The sequence below is a fragment of the Penicillium taxi genome, assembly GCF_028828555.1.
Source record: "Penicillium taxi strain IBT 34144 chromosome Unknown utg000002l_segment0_segment0, whole genome shotgun sequence".
NCBI lineage: Eukaryota > Fungi > Ascomycota > Eurotiomycetes > Eurotiales > Aspergillaceae > Penicillium > Penicillium taxi.
Window position 1 is genome coordinate 299,719 of NW_026643204.1, and position 17,460 is coordinate 317,178.

The 17,460-nt window shown below is 47.2% G+C and overlaps 4 protein-coding genes across 4 annotated transcripts; 2 read left to right on the top strand and 2 right to left on the bottom strand.

Annotated features, from left to right (window-relative positions):
• Positions 1–199: 199 nt before the first annotated feature.
• On the bottom strand, positions 200–2,106 carry N7495_002043 (putative MFS transporter; the record flags this gene model as incomplete). The annotated part of the gene is made up of 8 exons (XM_057204713.1): positions 200–366; positions 422–869; positions 922–1,153; positions 1,219–1,379; positions 1,439–1,602; positions 1,657–1,699; positions 1,758–1,817; positions 1,867–2,106. 8 exons carry the CDS (start codon positions 2,104–2,106, stop codon positions 200–202), a joined length of 1,515 nt encoding a protein of 504 aa, XP_057065320.1.
• A 1,506-nt stretch (positions 2,107–3,612) lies between these two features.
• N7495_002044 (uncharacterized protein) lies at positions 3,613–6,089 on the bottom strand (the record flags this gene model as incomplete). Its single annotated transcript, XM_057204714.1, has 5 exons — positions 3,613–3,660; positions 3,715–4,076; positions 4,130–4,979; positions 5,035–5,463; positions 5,589–6,089. Coding segments are annotated over 5 exons (2,190 nt in total), but the record flags the coding sequence as incomplete, so codon positions are not given.
• A 3,968-nt stretch (positions 6,090–10,057) lies between these two features.
• Positions 10,058–11,422, top strand: N7495_002045 (uncharacterized protein; the record flags this gene model as incomplete). Its single annotated transcript, XM_057204715.1, has 2 exons — positions 10,058–10,744; positions 10,799–11,422. 2 exons carry the CDS (start codon positions 10,058–10,060, stop codon positions 11,420–11,422), a joined length of 1,311 nt encoding a protein of 436 aa, XP_057065322.1.
• Positions 11,423–11,894: 472 nt separating this feature from the next.
• On the top strand, positions 11,895–14,891 carry N7495_002046 (uncharacterized protein; the record flags this gene model as incomplete). The annotated part of the gene is made up of 2 exons (XM_057204716.1): positions 11,895–12,528; positions 12,586–14,891. The coding sequence occupies 2 exons, from the start codon at positions 11,895–11,897 to the stop codon at positions 14,889–14,891; spliced, it is 2,940 nt and encodes a 979-aa protein (XP_057065323.1).
• Positions 14,892–17,460: the final 2,569 nt, after the last annotated feature.

The following is a 17,460-nucleotide window of genomic DNA, read 5'->3' on the forward strand; positions in this document are numbered from 1 at the left end:
GCTAACCTTAATAATTTCATATCTGGACGTAATCTACATGAAGTGGTGCCTGAATAGCCCGATTTACATATCAACAGGGAATTCAGGCATGCCCGCAATGTCTGAGCTACATATCTCATTAAAGAGGTGGAGGTAATTTCCTCCAGTAATAGGAAGCAGCATGAGGCCGTTGAGCAAGGGCAAGCTAAAACGAGCAATTTTAAACCAGGAAGCGGAAGCCACGAGTTCCAGCCTCGCTAGGTACAGCACCCTCGACCGTCTCGCCACGATCAAGCTTCTTGTTAAGACGGACGAGAATGAAGCGCAGAGCCGTTGCTGCAAGGATAGCAAGAACGGCAGTACCGCAGTTGACGGACATGGCAGGAACTGAAAAGCGGTTAGAATTGAATCAACCATTTAGAGGAAGAGATGCATGACTTACTGAAACGAGGGCCGTCGCTCTTCGGATACATGTAACTAGCGTAGATACTGCTACAATTGCTAACACAATTGATAGCGGCAAGCGCAGCAGCACGCTTTGCAGCAGGACGCGGCAACGTAGACGAGATCCAACCAAGAGCGACAACGTAAGAAGCGTAGAAGGATGGGACCATAAGCATCATAGCGACATAGCGCGGAGCAGTAGCCGTAGTGGTAGCAGCGAGGATAAAGGCCGCAACGGATACATAGAGTGGCAGAGTGATGTGGAAATAGCGTTCACCGGTACGATCCGCATGCCAAGCGTTTGTAAAAGCAGAGAAGACGGCCAGGCAGTAGGGTGGTGCGGTTAGTAGTAGAGTGGTGATTCTATCAAAGTGCAGGGTTTGGACGACTGTGGGGAAAAAGTTTGTTACTGAGGCGGAGGAGACGATGCCAATTATCATAAGTGTCTATACCGTCAGTCAGTAAAATACTTCTTTCAACTATTGTTGATTGACTTACCAGAATCCATGTCTTGATGTCGGTGACGGCTAGCTTGGCGCCGTAGAGGAATGACTGATGTTCGCTGTCGACCCAGTCGTCTTCGCCGATATCTTCTTCCAGACGCCAGGCAGCTAGTTCTTTTTCCTCTTCCGATAGCCACTTCGTGGTACGAGGGAAGTTGGGAAGGACCCAGATAGCGATAAATGCGACGACGATGGTGATAGCGCCCTCGATGATGAACAGCCAACGCCTGGAAAGTTGGAACGGTTAGGGCTGTTTGATACCAGCTGGTCAAAGGGTGGGCTCAGGACTTACCAGGCTCCGAGACCTCTGACATCCTTCATTCCATTTGTAATTCCCGCGGCAATCAACCCAGAGAAAGCACCCGAGAGCAATGAACCAGAGTAGAGGGCTGCAGTGCGGAATCCCAGCTCCTTGCGAGTATACCACGCACTGAGAAAGTAGAGACAACCGGGCTGTAGGATGAATTAGTGAATAATGCATTTTCGTAGTTTCGCAGTTAGTTGGTACATACAAAGTAGGCGGCCTCTACAAAGCCGAGTAAGAATCTAACGGCCACGAGGTCGGCATAGCTTCGAACGGCACCAGTGCAAGTGGAGATTATACCCCAGAGAATCATAGACACAGGTAAATAAATGGCGGGTTTACCGATCTTGTTCAAGAGCAGATTGGAGGGAACTGGATGATTGTCAGTCAGCTTGTCCTATTATCTCAAAAATGCAGGCGACTCACTCTGCATCAACAAGTAACCGACGAAAAGGATACTGACGCAAGTCTAGCACGGAAGTCAGCACCAAAATGTAACCTAACTATACAACTATACGTGAACATACCGCATATTGATTACCAACAAGACCCAAGTCCTCCTCGAGACCAGCCAAGCGAGCAGAAGCCTAAAAGAAGTCAATATCAAAGCAAAGGCGCATAGAAACGAGAACATACGATGTTGTTTCGGTCCAAGTAGTTCAGAATGTACATGATAATGAGCATCGGCAACAAACGAATATCAATCTTGCGTACGAGGGCCTTCTCAGCCTCGATACGCTCCGCGGCGGACAAACTAGCAACGTAGGCAGGAACATCCTTTTTTGGCCGCGGTTTGTCTGTTGTAACGATCTCGATATTATCCACTTGGGCCTTGTCGAGATTAGCTTCGAGATCTGCGGAAGCTTTGAGAGACATGATGGCTTCTTCTTGCGCTATGGCGAGTGAGAAAGGAACAAAGGAATCTCGTAGAGGTAATTTTAAATTCCTCACGGAAAAGAAATCGAGATTCCGAGGGGGAGGAGATATAAGGGGCTTTAGAAGGGGGAAACGAAGACAACAAAAACCAAACTCGGGGGAAAAGCAGGGGCTTTTATGCCAATGACCACAGTTGGACGTGCAACCATGGTAAAGAATTACCCCAAGAAATAAGAAAATCACGCGGGGGAAAAGGGCAAATTCCGAGAGGGAAAAAGGGCCGATTGTATCTCCAAGCACTCGGCAAGGTGAGTAAAGTTACAACCCCGCCGGAAACAGACCGAGAGTCTGGGGTTGAACCAATGGCGGAACAAGGTAGTGGGCCGGAAGCGTGGGGGGAGAGAAAAACTGGGGGTATAGCCGAACTATACCCGAGTGAGACATGATTTTCTGTTGGCCCCATAGACAGAATGTGGCAAATAAAGCGCAAGAACCCTTTTTATATGACCAAGTTTGGTAATGATCGACCGATACGGGATACCATGCAGGCAATTCATGCTAGTTGTAACGGCGTGGGGGTGGAATCGAATGGGTGTACCAGGGTCCAATTGTTGGTACCGGGACTTTTCGCGGAAGAGTCTTTTTCACCTGGAATAATTAACCGGCATTTAAGACTGGACCCCTTTCCCAATATCGGGATAAACCTATTATCTCAACCATGGATAAAGTGTCATGGGAAGGTACAGAAATTTACGTCCAAACTAAACCTAGAAACAATGATAACTTGGATAAGTACTGAAAGACTATGTGCAGATGCATAGCATCCCAACTACAAGGAACATGTGGAATAGAGAAAGAATTGAGATACAGAAATGAGATGCAGACGATGCAGAAAGGCTCGATTGGAATTCGGAGCTGATAATAGAGAAAGGCTCACATAGTGGAGAATAATGTGCTAGAAAACAAGGAGAAAGAACAGTTCAAGTGCCTACGCTCCCAAGACTCGATGAAATGCAAGCGGAAAAGACAGAAAAATGAAAAGAGGAAATTTCATCGAAGTAGGAAGAGAACTACACATGCGTGGCAAGGGTAGAGCAGAACATCCATGAATTCGAAGCACTGGGCGCTATTCGCGAAGGAAGATAGCTCAAGCAACTGATGGGAGGGCATCAAGATTCAAAACTAGCCGCATCATTTTGTTCACCTCGAGGATGACAACAGAAAAGGTAGAGAAAAGAGATGAAATGGGGATAATCAGAGTCGATGTGAATATTGGTTCGGGCCGCAGAAAGATTGGAAGCGGAATTATTCATGGCACCAATTAAATCCTAGGTTCGTCGCTTCGCCACACGCCGATAGAACAAGATGATAAAAATGAAGAGGAAAAATTAAAGAATTTAATCAAAACACCGCGCCGAAGTTTATGCAGGTTTATGGACAAGGTTGTAATGCTTGAAGAACTGAATCTGATGGGAGCAAGTCCTGGAAGGGAAATGCCAACCAATTTTAAATGAAGTGTGTGTAGATTTTAGAGTTCTCATGAACCTCCATCTCCTAATCGATCTTGTTAGTACCGAGACAAGTAAAAGTTGGTGATTTGGTACGAACCATCTTGAAGTTGTTAATCTCCTCCCGGATCTGCTGAGCAAGCAGTGGTGTGAGGCGGTTGCAAGTCGCAATCTCTCCACGGCGATCATACTCGCCACTGGGCCAGGTCTCGTGGAACTGGATGCGAGGACTGAAGACAATGTTTCGTCCGACAGGTTGAGGAGTGATTGGGGCGCTTTTCGATTCGGCGGTTGAGAATCGTGCTGCATCCGAAATGAAATAGTCGTCACCGGCGATGGTCACTTGCTCGCCCACAGAGGGTCCAGGACGACTTGATTCATCGGGAGTAGGAGGAGCGCTGGAATGCGGCGAGTCGCTTGGGGCTTGAACAAGTGTGGAGACTCCCACATCAGAAAAGCTTTCTATTTATGGGTGAGTAAATCAATCGTACCGCTGGTGATAGAAAAGAACATACTCTTGAGAATGCCCCTCTTCATGGACTTCAACACCTCCGCCCGATCCTTCTCCCCTCCGAGAATGCTTTTACGAGATTGAGAGACTTCTGAGAGAGGTCGCTCGCGAATCGACATAGACCGCCGAATATCTCCATTCACTTCGACTGTGGGGAAGACCGTGGCTCCACGAGTGAGGTCATGCGGGTTCGAATTGGCCGGAACAATCTCTCGCTCAGCTTCCACGTTGACGACAGAGACCTTGGGAGCAGTCATAGATTCCACAGGGGCATCGATGGAACCGACACTGGCAACTGATTTGGGACGAAAAAGACCGACGAGGGAACGAGTCGATTTCTTCATGCCTTTGCCCATTTTACGGAGCATCATTGAAGCCGATGATGCTGTCGATGATATGGACAAGGCGTCGGTGGATCCAGTGAATATTTGGCCTTGGTTGGTGTAGATGCTTGATCCCAGCCCACTGGCCTCCTGTTGCTCTGCGATTGCCGCGTGTTCTTCGCCTAGTTCCTCACGTAGAGCTTCCCGTCGGGCCTGTTCTGCAGCCTGGGCCTCGCGTTTGGTCTGCGAGGATGCCTTGAGAAGTTCAGAGGAGCTACCAAAGGAGAATGCGCGGCGCAGACGTGATTTACCGGGGCGGCGGGTATCATTCTTCAGTTCGGTCAGACGCCTCGCAGCCGGAGAATCTGCAGTTGGTGGTGAAGTTGCGGTATTAGGACGGGGGTTGGCTTTTGGCTCGGACATAGGAGCCGTGGGCGGTGCTGATAAAGGTGACACTTTGCTTGTTTTCTTTTCATCGGGCTTCACGGCCTTGCTAAGTGATTGAGCCAAGTCGGGTGATGGTCCTCGTGCCTGAACGACGTTTGTTAGCAGATTGTCAAAGGGTCAGTGGGAAAGGGGGACTGACTACCGATGAAGCCGAAGATTTGGGCGAGTGATTGCTGGTCTGGCTATCGGGAGAGTGAGGTGCGGGTTTCGATGAGTTTGAGTCAAATGCAATAAAGTCGTATGAGCTGGACTGTGTTGGCGTGGGTGTTGAGACCGGCATTTCGATTTGCAGGTTGGCATATGCAGAAGAATCCATGTTTCCTACGCTTCGGCGACGATACCGTTGAGCTATATCCAGCTGCGGGCGTTCCGAGTGAGATGTGTCATCCATGCTGGAGACACGGCTGTGGCCAACCAAACGCGGTCGTGTAATCGGTTGAGGGACGAACGTACTGCCCGCTGAATCATCTACTGTAGCGGCCGTGGTTGGGGCTGGTACTGGAGATTGAGATTGAGAGCGGGCGCTATCGTTTCGGTGACTGGTCCGGCGATACCGATTGGGGGAAGACTTGGCAGCGGATGGAGAGGGAACACTCAAGGCCGGGGGGAAGGAGGATTAGCAGTTGAGAGTGGACGAAGAGATTGGTCTATCCTTGGATTCCGCGATGGTAAAGCGCTGTCATCTTTGGAAACATAGGAGCGAGAAGAAGAGTTGGATGAAGTCGTTACAGAACCAGCTGCAGCGTGGGCGACTCGTGGATTAGCACCGGAGTATGTCGGATTGGGAGATCCCTTAGGGATGACGGGGGCAGAGAGGGTGCGGTGCTCAGGTCGCAAATGGGGAGACCAGGACATTCGATTCTGGGAGTTGGGGGCATGATTCATATTTGGAGCGAAAGAATATGGAGCCACAACTTGTTGACCTGCTCGATAGGTGCCCGAATTTCCCGAATTGAAAGGGGTCCACGACATGTTCTGCTGGAAGCGGACTGGTGTTTGTGATGAAGTCAAGGTGCTGGAGGAAGATGGACGCGTCTGGAGCACGGGAACTGTGCCACTCTGTTGTGAAATCGTTTGAACCAAAGCAGCCATATTGATTCCCTCAGGAATAGGATATGACGAGTGTGACAGGGCTGCGACAAGGCAACTCGTGGAAGAAATGGGGGTTGTTTTCAGAACGTGGGAGACCTGAGGTGCTAAATGATGATAATGTCAGTCTATACGGTTCTGTAGTACAATTTATCGTTTGATGATGAGTGAATGATGGAATTCAGATGAGGAAAGGAAGATGTCTTTTTTTTTTCTGATCGACGTTGGGAAGCAAGATGAGACGCGTCAGCCAGGGGGCAAGGAATCATAATCATACCTGGTTCTAAAGTTGCATGGGCATAAAACTTAATAGTAGTACAACGATTAAAGAGAGATTGAAAGAGAAGAGATCGGAAGAGAGAAGAAAATAGAAGAAAAGAAAAGACGCTTGATGCCAAATAGAATGCAGAGAAACTCGAAACCAGGCGAGTTCGATAATAACGAAAGGTGGTCAGATTTGGACCAAGATTGACAGCTAGGTCATGTACAAGAAAAGAAGAAACCGATTCTACCCGTTGTATTGAACGACTTAGTCGTTTACATAGAATGGAGGGAGAAGAAAGTGAAGGAGAGAAGAGGGAGAAGGAGAGAAGATTGGGAATATGGAGATGAGTAAGTAGAGAGAGAGAGATTGGGGTTGAGGTTGGGGCAGTGGAAATAGGAGGAGGGGTTAAATCGGTCTTCTTCCCCTTAAACGGGATAATTAAAATAAAATAAGATAAAAACCTGAGAAGGTGCCGTGTTTCAGTAACTGTTCTTTTTAATGTTTTCTCTATTTTCTATTTCCTATTTCTATTTTGTATTTTGTATTTTATTTTTATTTTTATCTCTTATATCGCGGGTGTTCTCGCTCCATTAAGGGGGTAGAAGGAATAGGAAGTTACCAATCAAAAGGGATTCAGCCCCTAAACTCCTCTCTTGAAATTTTAGCTCAGGGCCAAAGTCCCATAAATATTCGGAAAGCACGGAATTAATGCAACCCAGCCACTTAATTCCACACACCTCTATTTTGGACTTGCCTACACGCCTCACATCTCCCAGCATCTCGGGATTCTACACCTATGTACTCCATTGTTTAGAAAGAGAAACAAAGATAAATGGAAAAAGGAAACGGAAAAGAAAGAGAAAGCGAGAAAAAGAGAAAAAGAAAAGAAAAAGAGAAAGCAGAGACTAAAATGCAACGCTATCGACTCCACCAAAATCCACTTTACTTACGAAACATTGAGCTGCTCCGTGCACCGCACGTGCTTTGTTATCGATTTGATATTCATTTATAGACCTTTGATACTCTACTTTTACTATTTTACTACTTTACTTACTTTACTACTTGCTATTTTCTTTCTGCCCATCTGCCTCCATGGTAGGCACGTACCCTCAACATCATTGGTACACTACCTACCCATATCTGGATCATATATACAAGAGTACCTTGAAACTTTGATCAAGATGGTTCCATGGTCAGACCATGGAGCACGGTACCATACTTCCTTCCCCATACAATAAACTCTTCCAAATAATGTCATGTCGTCCTATATCACTTAGCACACAGTAGGTGCTTCGGGCCGAACCACTTGGCATTACCGACGAGGCTGAACCAGCGGTGCATTGGCAAAGGAGACCCCCCCCCCCCTATGACGCTATATGTGTATGGTAAGTACCGGTGGCTGGAAGCTGAAAGTAGCTGAGCTGACGGGGAGGTTCATGCTTATCAATGTAAAACAAATCCTTCTTATCTTCCCCTCTCCGTATCTTTTATCTTTTCATCTTTTCTCCACTGAAGCACACACCACTGCCGATCCGATATTTCAACCGTTTGATCGACATAACTAGCCAACTTGATACAATGCATTATGGATGCGCAATATTACTGTGTACAACTGTATAAAAAAGAAATAAAAGAATGCATTAGCCTCTTACCCCATTCGGTCTGGCACCGATCTGTAATCCTGGTATTCTCTCTTGGCATCTGGTAAACTCATTCTCTGGAAAAGCTTTAAGCTTACTGAAGTTCCAGCCTCGTAACAAATTTACACAGCTCAAAATGAATTCAATGTCTCTGTTTCTCTCTACACAGTAGTGTCCGCTTTTTGCTTAAGTGGGCCGTCATCTCTGCAAGTTGATGCATCCGAGTGGATGATATGGTGTTCAACGGTCTCAACCAGGTACTTTGTACAATATAAGGAACTAGGAGTAGAACACAAACTCCAACTTAAAATATCCTGATTCCCAGCTGGATCAGCTCTTACTTAGCTCAGCATACTCTTACTTTGTCCCACATGCCGTCTGAACTACGTTCCAAGGTTCCTCCTCCGTCATATTGATGTTTCTGGGGAAGGATTTGCAGGGAAGATACGTGCAGGCCTAGCGATGATCACAGCGCCACTCGGTGCCCGGCTGCAGAACCAAGGGTCAGTGTGATTGACCTTACTCCACTCATTAGAGCAGATTAACTGTCTATCCTTGAATCCTGGAACCTTGTGTTGTTGTTAGTAGTTTTGTCGCTGACTTGCTGTTTTACCGTTGAAGCCCTAGTCCTGGAGTCTCCCCTCCATTAATGCTCAATAATACCTGTAACCTTTATTCCAAACGCTGGCACGATCTGCCATCAGCCCATACATTGGAAGTATCCACTTATCGTACGATGGTATTTTTAGCCAATCCATCTACTCCACCACGGAGAACGCACTGCACATAGTAATTGTTACTTAAAGCCATCCTAGATCCTTGGAAAGGGTGCAGATATTCAGATTCAGGGTTATAACCCGTATTCCGTACTCCTTAGTTTAGTCCCTTTTCCCTTGGCATTGACTAACGTTGATCCGATTCCGCTTCTTCCGTCGCCATATCCGAAAATCCATCACAGTATCTTCATTGTCATGAACTATATCATACAAGCCAGGCCTCAAGCTGGGAAAAATCGATCTTTACTCCATACCTATATAGATCTACTCTACAGGGCTACGTACTGTGTAATCACCCAGCTCAGTTTTTACCTGAGAAACCAGAATATAGAGTACCTAGGCAAAGAAGCTGAATGCCAATCTCCGACTTACGTATACACATATGTAAGTATCAACCCATGTATTAGATTTTAAGGAATAGATAAACCTTGTCAATGACTGCATGATGCATTTCCCCGATGGAGCAAGGTCTCACTGCATTTCGATAACAGATGCCTGAGTACGGCATAAAGCGTACAACATACAGGTACAAGGACACGTTCTTCATTGCTGACTGGATCTGTGGGCCAGTTGCAAACCCCACCAACCTTGAGAGAGACCCCATGATATACTCCGTAACGCGGTACATGATACCCACCTTGGTAGTGGGTTTACGGTGATTATATAGTGGATCTCGGGAGTTGGGAGAACCGAACTGACCTCCATTGCCTTGCTGTATGGTTAACGTGAGGTAATGGAGAAAAGGCTACCTTAAATCAGATGCGGAGAAGTTGAGTTCGATGCCTAAGGGTCTAGATAACTTTAGAAGTAGCCATATGTTTTCTTCTTTGTTTTCCTTTCCTTTCTTTTTAAACGAGATTTTCGCCACGCATTACGGTCAGACTTAGCTACAGCTACCTAGTTACTTGACTAGATGATAGAAATTCATAATTTAGATATTGATATCCGGTTGTATAGTGTACATCAGTGCCGATTTATGTGTACTTACGATACGGAGTGGATCGAGATTCCAGGCTATATCTAAGACTCCCACTTGGAAGCTTTGGCGATGGTGCTGTAACTTGACACTTGTGACAGTTTACTCTTCTAGCGGGGCACTTATTCATATGAAACCAAAATATTTTTAACCTATGCCCAATATGCCTCATTCTGGCTGAGAAGGAAGTCCCACTTTGTAGTTAACATGTTTCAGCCTTGTCAGATAAGATCACGTGCTGATAACGAGTTAGCATCTGAGAGCCCCCATTGACCAGCCACATGCTTCCCGAGGTTGAAGGTCCTTTCCTCCTGCATCTTCTCCACATACTATCTCCTGCAGGAGTGAAATGTGAACTGTCAGTCACTGTGATTGCGACTAATATATCAATGTGCTGGGTTTGAAACAAAGACTCAATGTCTTTTCCCCAGGATCAACGCCGCCGCGGTGGAGCTGGCGCTGGCTTCAGCGCAACTGGCCGACGGACGGCACTGGGGTACTGGCTTCCTCTAGCACTCACAGTGGGAGTCGCAACTATCAGCATTGCAGCATGGGTTTGGAGTGAACGAAATGAAGACGATGACGACGACCACCCTTATGACCAAGGAGGCCACTACCGGCCGCCGCCGCCGGTCAATGTCGAAGGTAGCTGCCCACCTTCATACACCACACAAGATTATACAAGGGGCACAGAGGAGGACGAACTAGCACATGGCGAGCATTCTTACGATCCTAGCTTCATGGCTCGTATGCAGGGTGCTTTGCGCCGGACTCCGAGTCCACAGCAGATCTTCGATGGCGCGAGCCGGAGAGTTGTGGCCGGAGTAACCGCTGCTGGACAGTTTGTTGGCGGTGCACTCACATCAATCCGGGAAGAGAATCGGGGCGACTTTGAGGATCATTCCAGATGGTCTGAAGAGGCCCAATCCAGGGCCACCGAAAGGGTCCAGCAAGAGGCTGATATTGAACCGACTATGAGCGGCGCTCTTCCTCATTTTGGAAAAGGACAGCATTCATTTGATAAAAAGAAGAAGATTGTGGCTGTAGTCGTATCCTCCCTCTTACCCGATAACGCTGACGAATTTACTTCCTCCCAACATGCAGTGAGTAATTCATTGTACGCATTATGACTTGAACATTCCTACTAACGAACTCAGTCAATTCTTTCTCACCTTCCTGAACATGTGGATCTGGATGATTCCCGTATCTTTGTCTTGATCTATGCCCCTGGCTTGAAGCATGCAGTTGGCCAAGCCAGTGCTTCCCAGCCGACACAATCAATAACCTCCTCGTATTCAAATATCGCGACTGAGGAAGCCACGTCTCCAGGGGAAATGATTGATGGGAATCTATCTGCCGTGGATCCTCGCCAAGAAGATGATTTCGAAGGTGCAAACCCATTCTTCCGGAATCTTTATACGCAAGCCCAAACACTCGTCGAAAAGGAGAGTATGATTATGCCTTTCAGTACAGCCACTGGATACGTTCACCTTGTGCGCCATCTTGCGCCTGATCTAGTCTTCGTTCAGGAATCCCTGACTGGCGACACCGGTGACGCAGTCCAGCACATCGCTGGCTGGGTTCGACAAGTCATCGTCGTTGTTGGAGACGAGGGTGGCCGTGGAGGACTCATTGATAGTGATGATGAGTCGGCCCTCGCCGACAAGGGCGAACGATGGTGGCAAAAAGAAGGCACCACTGGTATTGGAAAACGAATTGATGTTGTTGATGTCCTCCGTGTAGGTGATGACTGGCGACGTCGTGTGAGAGGCTTGGACTAGCTCTTGCTCTATACCATTTATGTTGATGTTTAATCATATTCGCGTGTCTATAAATGCTTTGATCCCCTTGTTATGACTATGCTTCATGTATTGATTCCCCTGATTGTCTTTTTACTTCTTTTTGCCAAGTCAACGACAGTTAGCAAGTTGTTTCACAACTACTTGATAGTTCTAATATGACTTACTTTTCTCACTTCGAGTCCACTTCGAGCTCACTTTGATATCACTTTGATTTAAATTTGGCCTCACTATACAGTGATGGCGAAGATTTTCAAATTAGATATTCTGAAGCCTGAAACATAGCCAAAATTCTCTAAACTGTAATACCAACTTCCAAATGCATATTATCACGTGATGTAATCACGCCCCACATCTTGCGCGCAACGGCCCCGGCTTTTATCCCATCGTCATATTCATTACGCGATAAATCCATTGTTAACTACCTGATCTTGATGCAAGCTGTCCCGGCAAGATGGCCACTGCAATCTCCAAGCCTCCTTCCTATGCCGCAAAAATGAAGCGACCGCCCCCGCCTTTCCCCCAGGCTCGGGTCAACGGGGTCAAGCCTCAACCACCCTCCTCCTCTCCACCTACCACCTCTAATCGCCTTTCTGGGAACCAACCCACTGGTTCAAACCCGCAACTTACCAATGGGATGTTGAATCTGGCAAACACCTCCAAGGCGCCTCTGAGCAGGACTCGGAACCAGGCGCAAAGACCCAATGACCTAGGCTCGCGCCTGGGCCGACCAGTAACACGGACTGCCTTGGGCAATGAGAACCGCATCTCCAAAAGAAGTCCCGAGCCATACGGTATTACATTCCCTGCATATCATATTACTCAACATGGCGAAAGAACGAAAACTAATCTTTGCCTTTCCATGGGCGTCTTAGTCAAAACCACTCCTTATATCCTCAAAAAGTATTCCAAATGTCCTCCGTCTCTTATCGTCCATCTCCACCCGACACATTTTCGGTTTGAGCAGCAAGATGGAAGTTTTTCATACAATTCAGAGATGAAAGTCGTCATTGAGCACATCCGCGCCGGAACCATTCCCCATGACCTCATTGAGGAGCTTCTCCGTGCGAATGTGCGGTTCTATGAAGGTAAAGCTTACCCTTTACTGGATTTACAATAAACTCTTGCTAATTGGTACTCAATAGGCTGCCTGATAGTTCGGGTGGTTGATCATAAGTCGGTGTCAGCGCAAACCAGAAAGGCTTCCGCGTCATCACCCAACGAGAACAACATCCCCTTCTCTGTGCACAACTACAACGAACACATCACGCCATCTCCATATGTACCCTACCCAAAGCAGAACCAATTCACTGCCGACACCTCCAAGACATCAGGAACTCCAGCCCCTGACAAAACCTCATCCGATAAGCAGCCCAATGGCGAGATCTCAGAGTCAAAAGACCCGGAGTCAAGGCAGAAGTCGACTCCCTCGAAGCCCCGAGTTTTCACCACAGTGCTTCACCCCACAGCTCGTACACTACTGTCAGAATTGACATTTTTTGCAACAACACCTGACCCTAGGATTGCAAAGTCATCAACCGCTGGACAGATGGCCCAGTCACCGACCACTGCAGGCCCTCAGGCTGATCCTGGCCATTTGGCGAAGAGGAAAAGGATGATTGTCGAAGCACACGAGCTCCCGGAATTTGAAGCGAACCTCGTCCAGTCTTTGGCCCCTCCGCTTTTCTTGGATGCTGTGGATAGTTTCTCCGCTTCCCAAGATTTGCTGAAGTTTTTGGCGAGCCCGCTACACAGCGACCCCTTGCCTTCACCCAAGCGTCGCAAGAGAACAATTGCCGAGCTTGCAGCGGATGAGGCCCAAGCAGCTGAAGAAGAGAGGTTCATGCTTATCATGGATGAACGCATCGAGCCTGCAACTTCTGGTGCTGCCGGCACAGCCAAGGCTGTTGCAGTGGATGACGCTGCTGGTGCGGCGCCATTTGAGCCACGTTTCTCCCGATTCAAGACATTGGAGACAATCCGAATGCAACTTGAAGACAAGGCTAAGCGCGAGCACGAGGCAAAGATGAAGCTAGAGTTGGGCAAGAGACAGCAGCAAGAGCAGGAGAGAGACCGGCGCCGGGTCGTTGAACAGCGTCAGGCAGAGGAACACGCCAGGGAGGAGGCGCGCCGGCAACAACTTGCAGCCCAGCAGGCACAAGCGCAAATTGCGGCTCAGCAAAACCGACATGTTATGAATCAGCCTAACGGTGTCAGCCAAGGGCAACAATCTTCTCCAGTTTTACGCCATCAAACTCCCCACAACATATCATCACCTCTTGTTGGGCACAATATGGGATCGCAGGCGGTTCCGATGAGTATCAATACATCGCAGCAATCTGGAAGCCCACCACGACCCCCCTCTTCCCTCCAACATGCCCACCCGAATATGATGACCCACCCAATGGCACCATCGAGAAGTCAGCAGGGACCCAGTCGACACGGCACTCCTCAGATGACACAGAGTACACCGGCAATATCTCATGCCACACCAATCATGCGCAACGTCACCCCAACCCAGCGGATGAGCCACGGCAGTCCCAATCACCCAACTATGCCACAGAACCCGTTGATAAACCCAGCTACTACGCAAATGAATGGAATGAACCTTACACCGCAACAGCAACAGATGTTACTACAGCATCGACAACAGCAGATTATTGCCCAGCAGCAGGGACACATGGTCCAGACCCAATTCACTCCCCAGCAGCTCGCTCAATTTACACCACAACAGATTGCTCAGTTGCAAGCCAATGCGCATGCCCGGCAAAATATCCAGCCCAATCAACAACAGCAAATGCTACAGGCCCAACAACAGCAGCAGCAGCAGCAGCAGCAGCAACAACAACAACAAGGCATGCAGCAAGTTCCTCAGCAGCAGTCGTATCAATCGCAGCTCTTACGAACCCAGTATGCTCAGATGCAAATGGTTCAACATGGTGGAATGCCTCAAGGACAGGCCAACCATGGTAGCCCTCAGCAGCAACAAATGACTCCTCAGTTACAGCAGCAGCAACAACAAGCGCAACAACAAGCGCAGCAACAACAGCAGCAGCAACAACAAGCACAAGCACAACAAGCACAAGCACAACAAGCACAGCAGCAGCAACAACAACAGCAGTTGAGGATGGCGGCAGCTGCTCAGGCCAATGGAGCACAGGGCACCATGGCGAGCACTATGAACGCCAGATACCAAAGACTCTACCACCAGCGGATCCTTCAGACGCGACATGAGATGGCCCAACGACTCTTGCCACAGTATGGGCCTCCTTCTCAATACCCACCTCAAATTGCTCAACAATACGGTGCCGGTCTAGAGAAGGCTGCCAAATCATGGGTCCAGACAATCATTCAACGTGAGCGAGAACTTGCCCAGCAGCAGCGGGCAGTGGCAATGCAAGCCCAGCAAATGCAGCAACAGAATATGATGCACAACGGAATGGGCAACTGAGCTCACTACATATTCACGTAAAATTTTCAACGACTTGACTTTGGGAGGTTTTGGATCTCGACAAATTTTCTCCATTTTCCAAATATTTCTTTTTTTTCTAGGAGCTAGGAGTTTTCAAGAGGACTTATGGAGATCATGGCGTTCTACGGATTTGGATATATATTCTCCCCCTTTGGCCTTTAATACCTCGGTTTTTTAGCATGTAGTATTCTGTGAACTTGACTACCTGAATTAATTGGACATAGAGTACCTGCTGTAACCTTCCAAGCTTGAAAGTAAATGTTGATGCAATAAATCAGATTTGATAATAAATTTCTTCCACTTATCAGCAAATGGAATGGCCAGAGGTTATTGAATTTGTATTTGCAACGAAACATTGATGTGAATTGTGTGATCGATCTCTACGACGTGAGGAGCTTTGAATTCCAGCACTTGGGACAGTTCACTAAGATGATGAAGATCAAAAGAACATAAGTCATATTGCTGATCTTCAAGGTTATGAGCTCCCGAGATCTTACGCTTCGATTCTATGCCATTACTGGAAAAAATTGCTCAAGGTTGGATCTCGATACTGGTCAAGACATACTCCGGAGCAAAGAAGCTTATAAGAAAAAAGGTCCGGCATTATCATATTGCTCTCTCGAATAAAAATATGCTACTCTAGAATAGCTGTACTCCCCCTATTCTGGTTTACCACGTAAAAGCGACAACTAGATAGCGATGACCAACGACTACCATAAAGGAGTAACATAAGCCCAAGTTCAACTTAGGGCTAACAACCATAGATGTCTAAGAGTCAAGGAAAGATAAAAGACTCATATTACCACCATCAGCTTCGAATGCTGCAGGTGACTTCGTTTGAAGCGATAGAAAGATAAAACAAGACAGTTGCATAGGAGTACGAGGACAACTCTCCATGGGCTTCACCGCTAGGAACCCGGAACACGCGGAGCTACACCGACAAGTCGCAGCAGAATTGCGCCGACCAATCCTTCTTCTGTCCTCTGGGAAAATCGCGCGGGGTATGTACCACTCCAGAGACCATCTTAAAGCCTAGATCACCGAGGACAATCCGATCAAGAATGGTAACTGAATATCAACGTCTATAATGCAAAGATGCCCATCTCAGAAGCGAGGGATGACGAGTGCATTCTATTCCCGCGCATCGCAGCAAATCGAAAAAATGAAAAGGAACATGATTTGATAAAGTCTGCATACACTATGCTTCGTCTATCATGATACTTGTTTATAGTACGGGCGATCATAACTATTCAAACTTGATCACATTCCAATGCACCATGTCCAACGCACAGAAAGAACAGCGGAGTCGTGTGGAGGGTTACATTGATGGCAGCCACATTATCTCGTCGGACTCCCAAGGTAGAGGGCAGATTTGGAAAAGATTGTACAGCTTGGAGATCTTTTGGCTCAGTACCTACAGGAAGTAGGAAGGGTACTCTGTACAGCAATGCACATACTGCTTAGAGCCGGTGCACAGACATGCCGAAGCCGAAGCATGTGGAGGTAGTGTTCCAAATAGTCGGATGCTCAGTTCAAGAATGGCAGAAATATAGGACTTAGATGCTGATAGACATCGCTTGATGGCGGGAATCCGCTCCGCCATACTCCGTCAAAAGTAGTCAATAGGTAATTATATACGTGGATATTTATCCAATGCTAATAATAGGAAAAAAAAAAGAATTAAAGATAAGAAACTTGGAAAATAATGATAAAAGAGCCAAAAAGAAAGGAAGGGGGAAAAAAAAGAGAAAAAAAGGAAATATAGCAATAGCGCCTTCGGATATGCAGCCGGAAGAGACTCAAGCTTCCAGAATAACATGAAAATAGCAAGCATTGAGCTTAGTGTTAATCCTTATTCTCCTACTCACCGCAAAGCTGAAAGAACCAGGGGCAGAACAGAGTACCTGGGACTGGCGCAGTGTAACATGAGGATAACATTCCGGAGAACGGGGACCACATTTTGTGATATAGAACTATCAAGCCCGAGTATCAAATTAGAAGCCGACGTCATCTACTCTGTGTACTTCGTACTAGGAAGCGATTTGAAAGGCCAATTGATTGATATACACTCTGTTCTCTAAGGGCAAAAGTACGGTAAAGGAGTGGCCTCATTGATCATCCCGTAGAAAAAGGATGTTCACTGCAACTTATATGCAAAGGGGATCAAGAGAAGAATCGAGGATCTGTTGAACTCGGGAAGAAGTTGGAATGCCTGAAAGTTCCCCACAAACTTGGGAGGTTGAGTGAAAAAGTGAAATAATAAATTTATTGGAACCGAGGCAGTGGAAATGAGAGATTTTAGAAGCATGAAACCCGATATGGAGACTTGCATTAGGGCCGAGCGTTTCTTGGCAAGAGATTGAAAAAGAAAAGAAGGAAATAGAAATAGAAATAAGATCCTAATAGGAACAGGACGGTTGGACGTCGTACTCCGTAGTCCGGACTCCGGACTCCACTATCATCTATGATTGCCCTAACCAGCCACAGAGCCGATCATTAGATGCAGGATTAACTAGTTACCGCTTGCTGAGGGAATCACTAATAATGC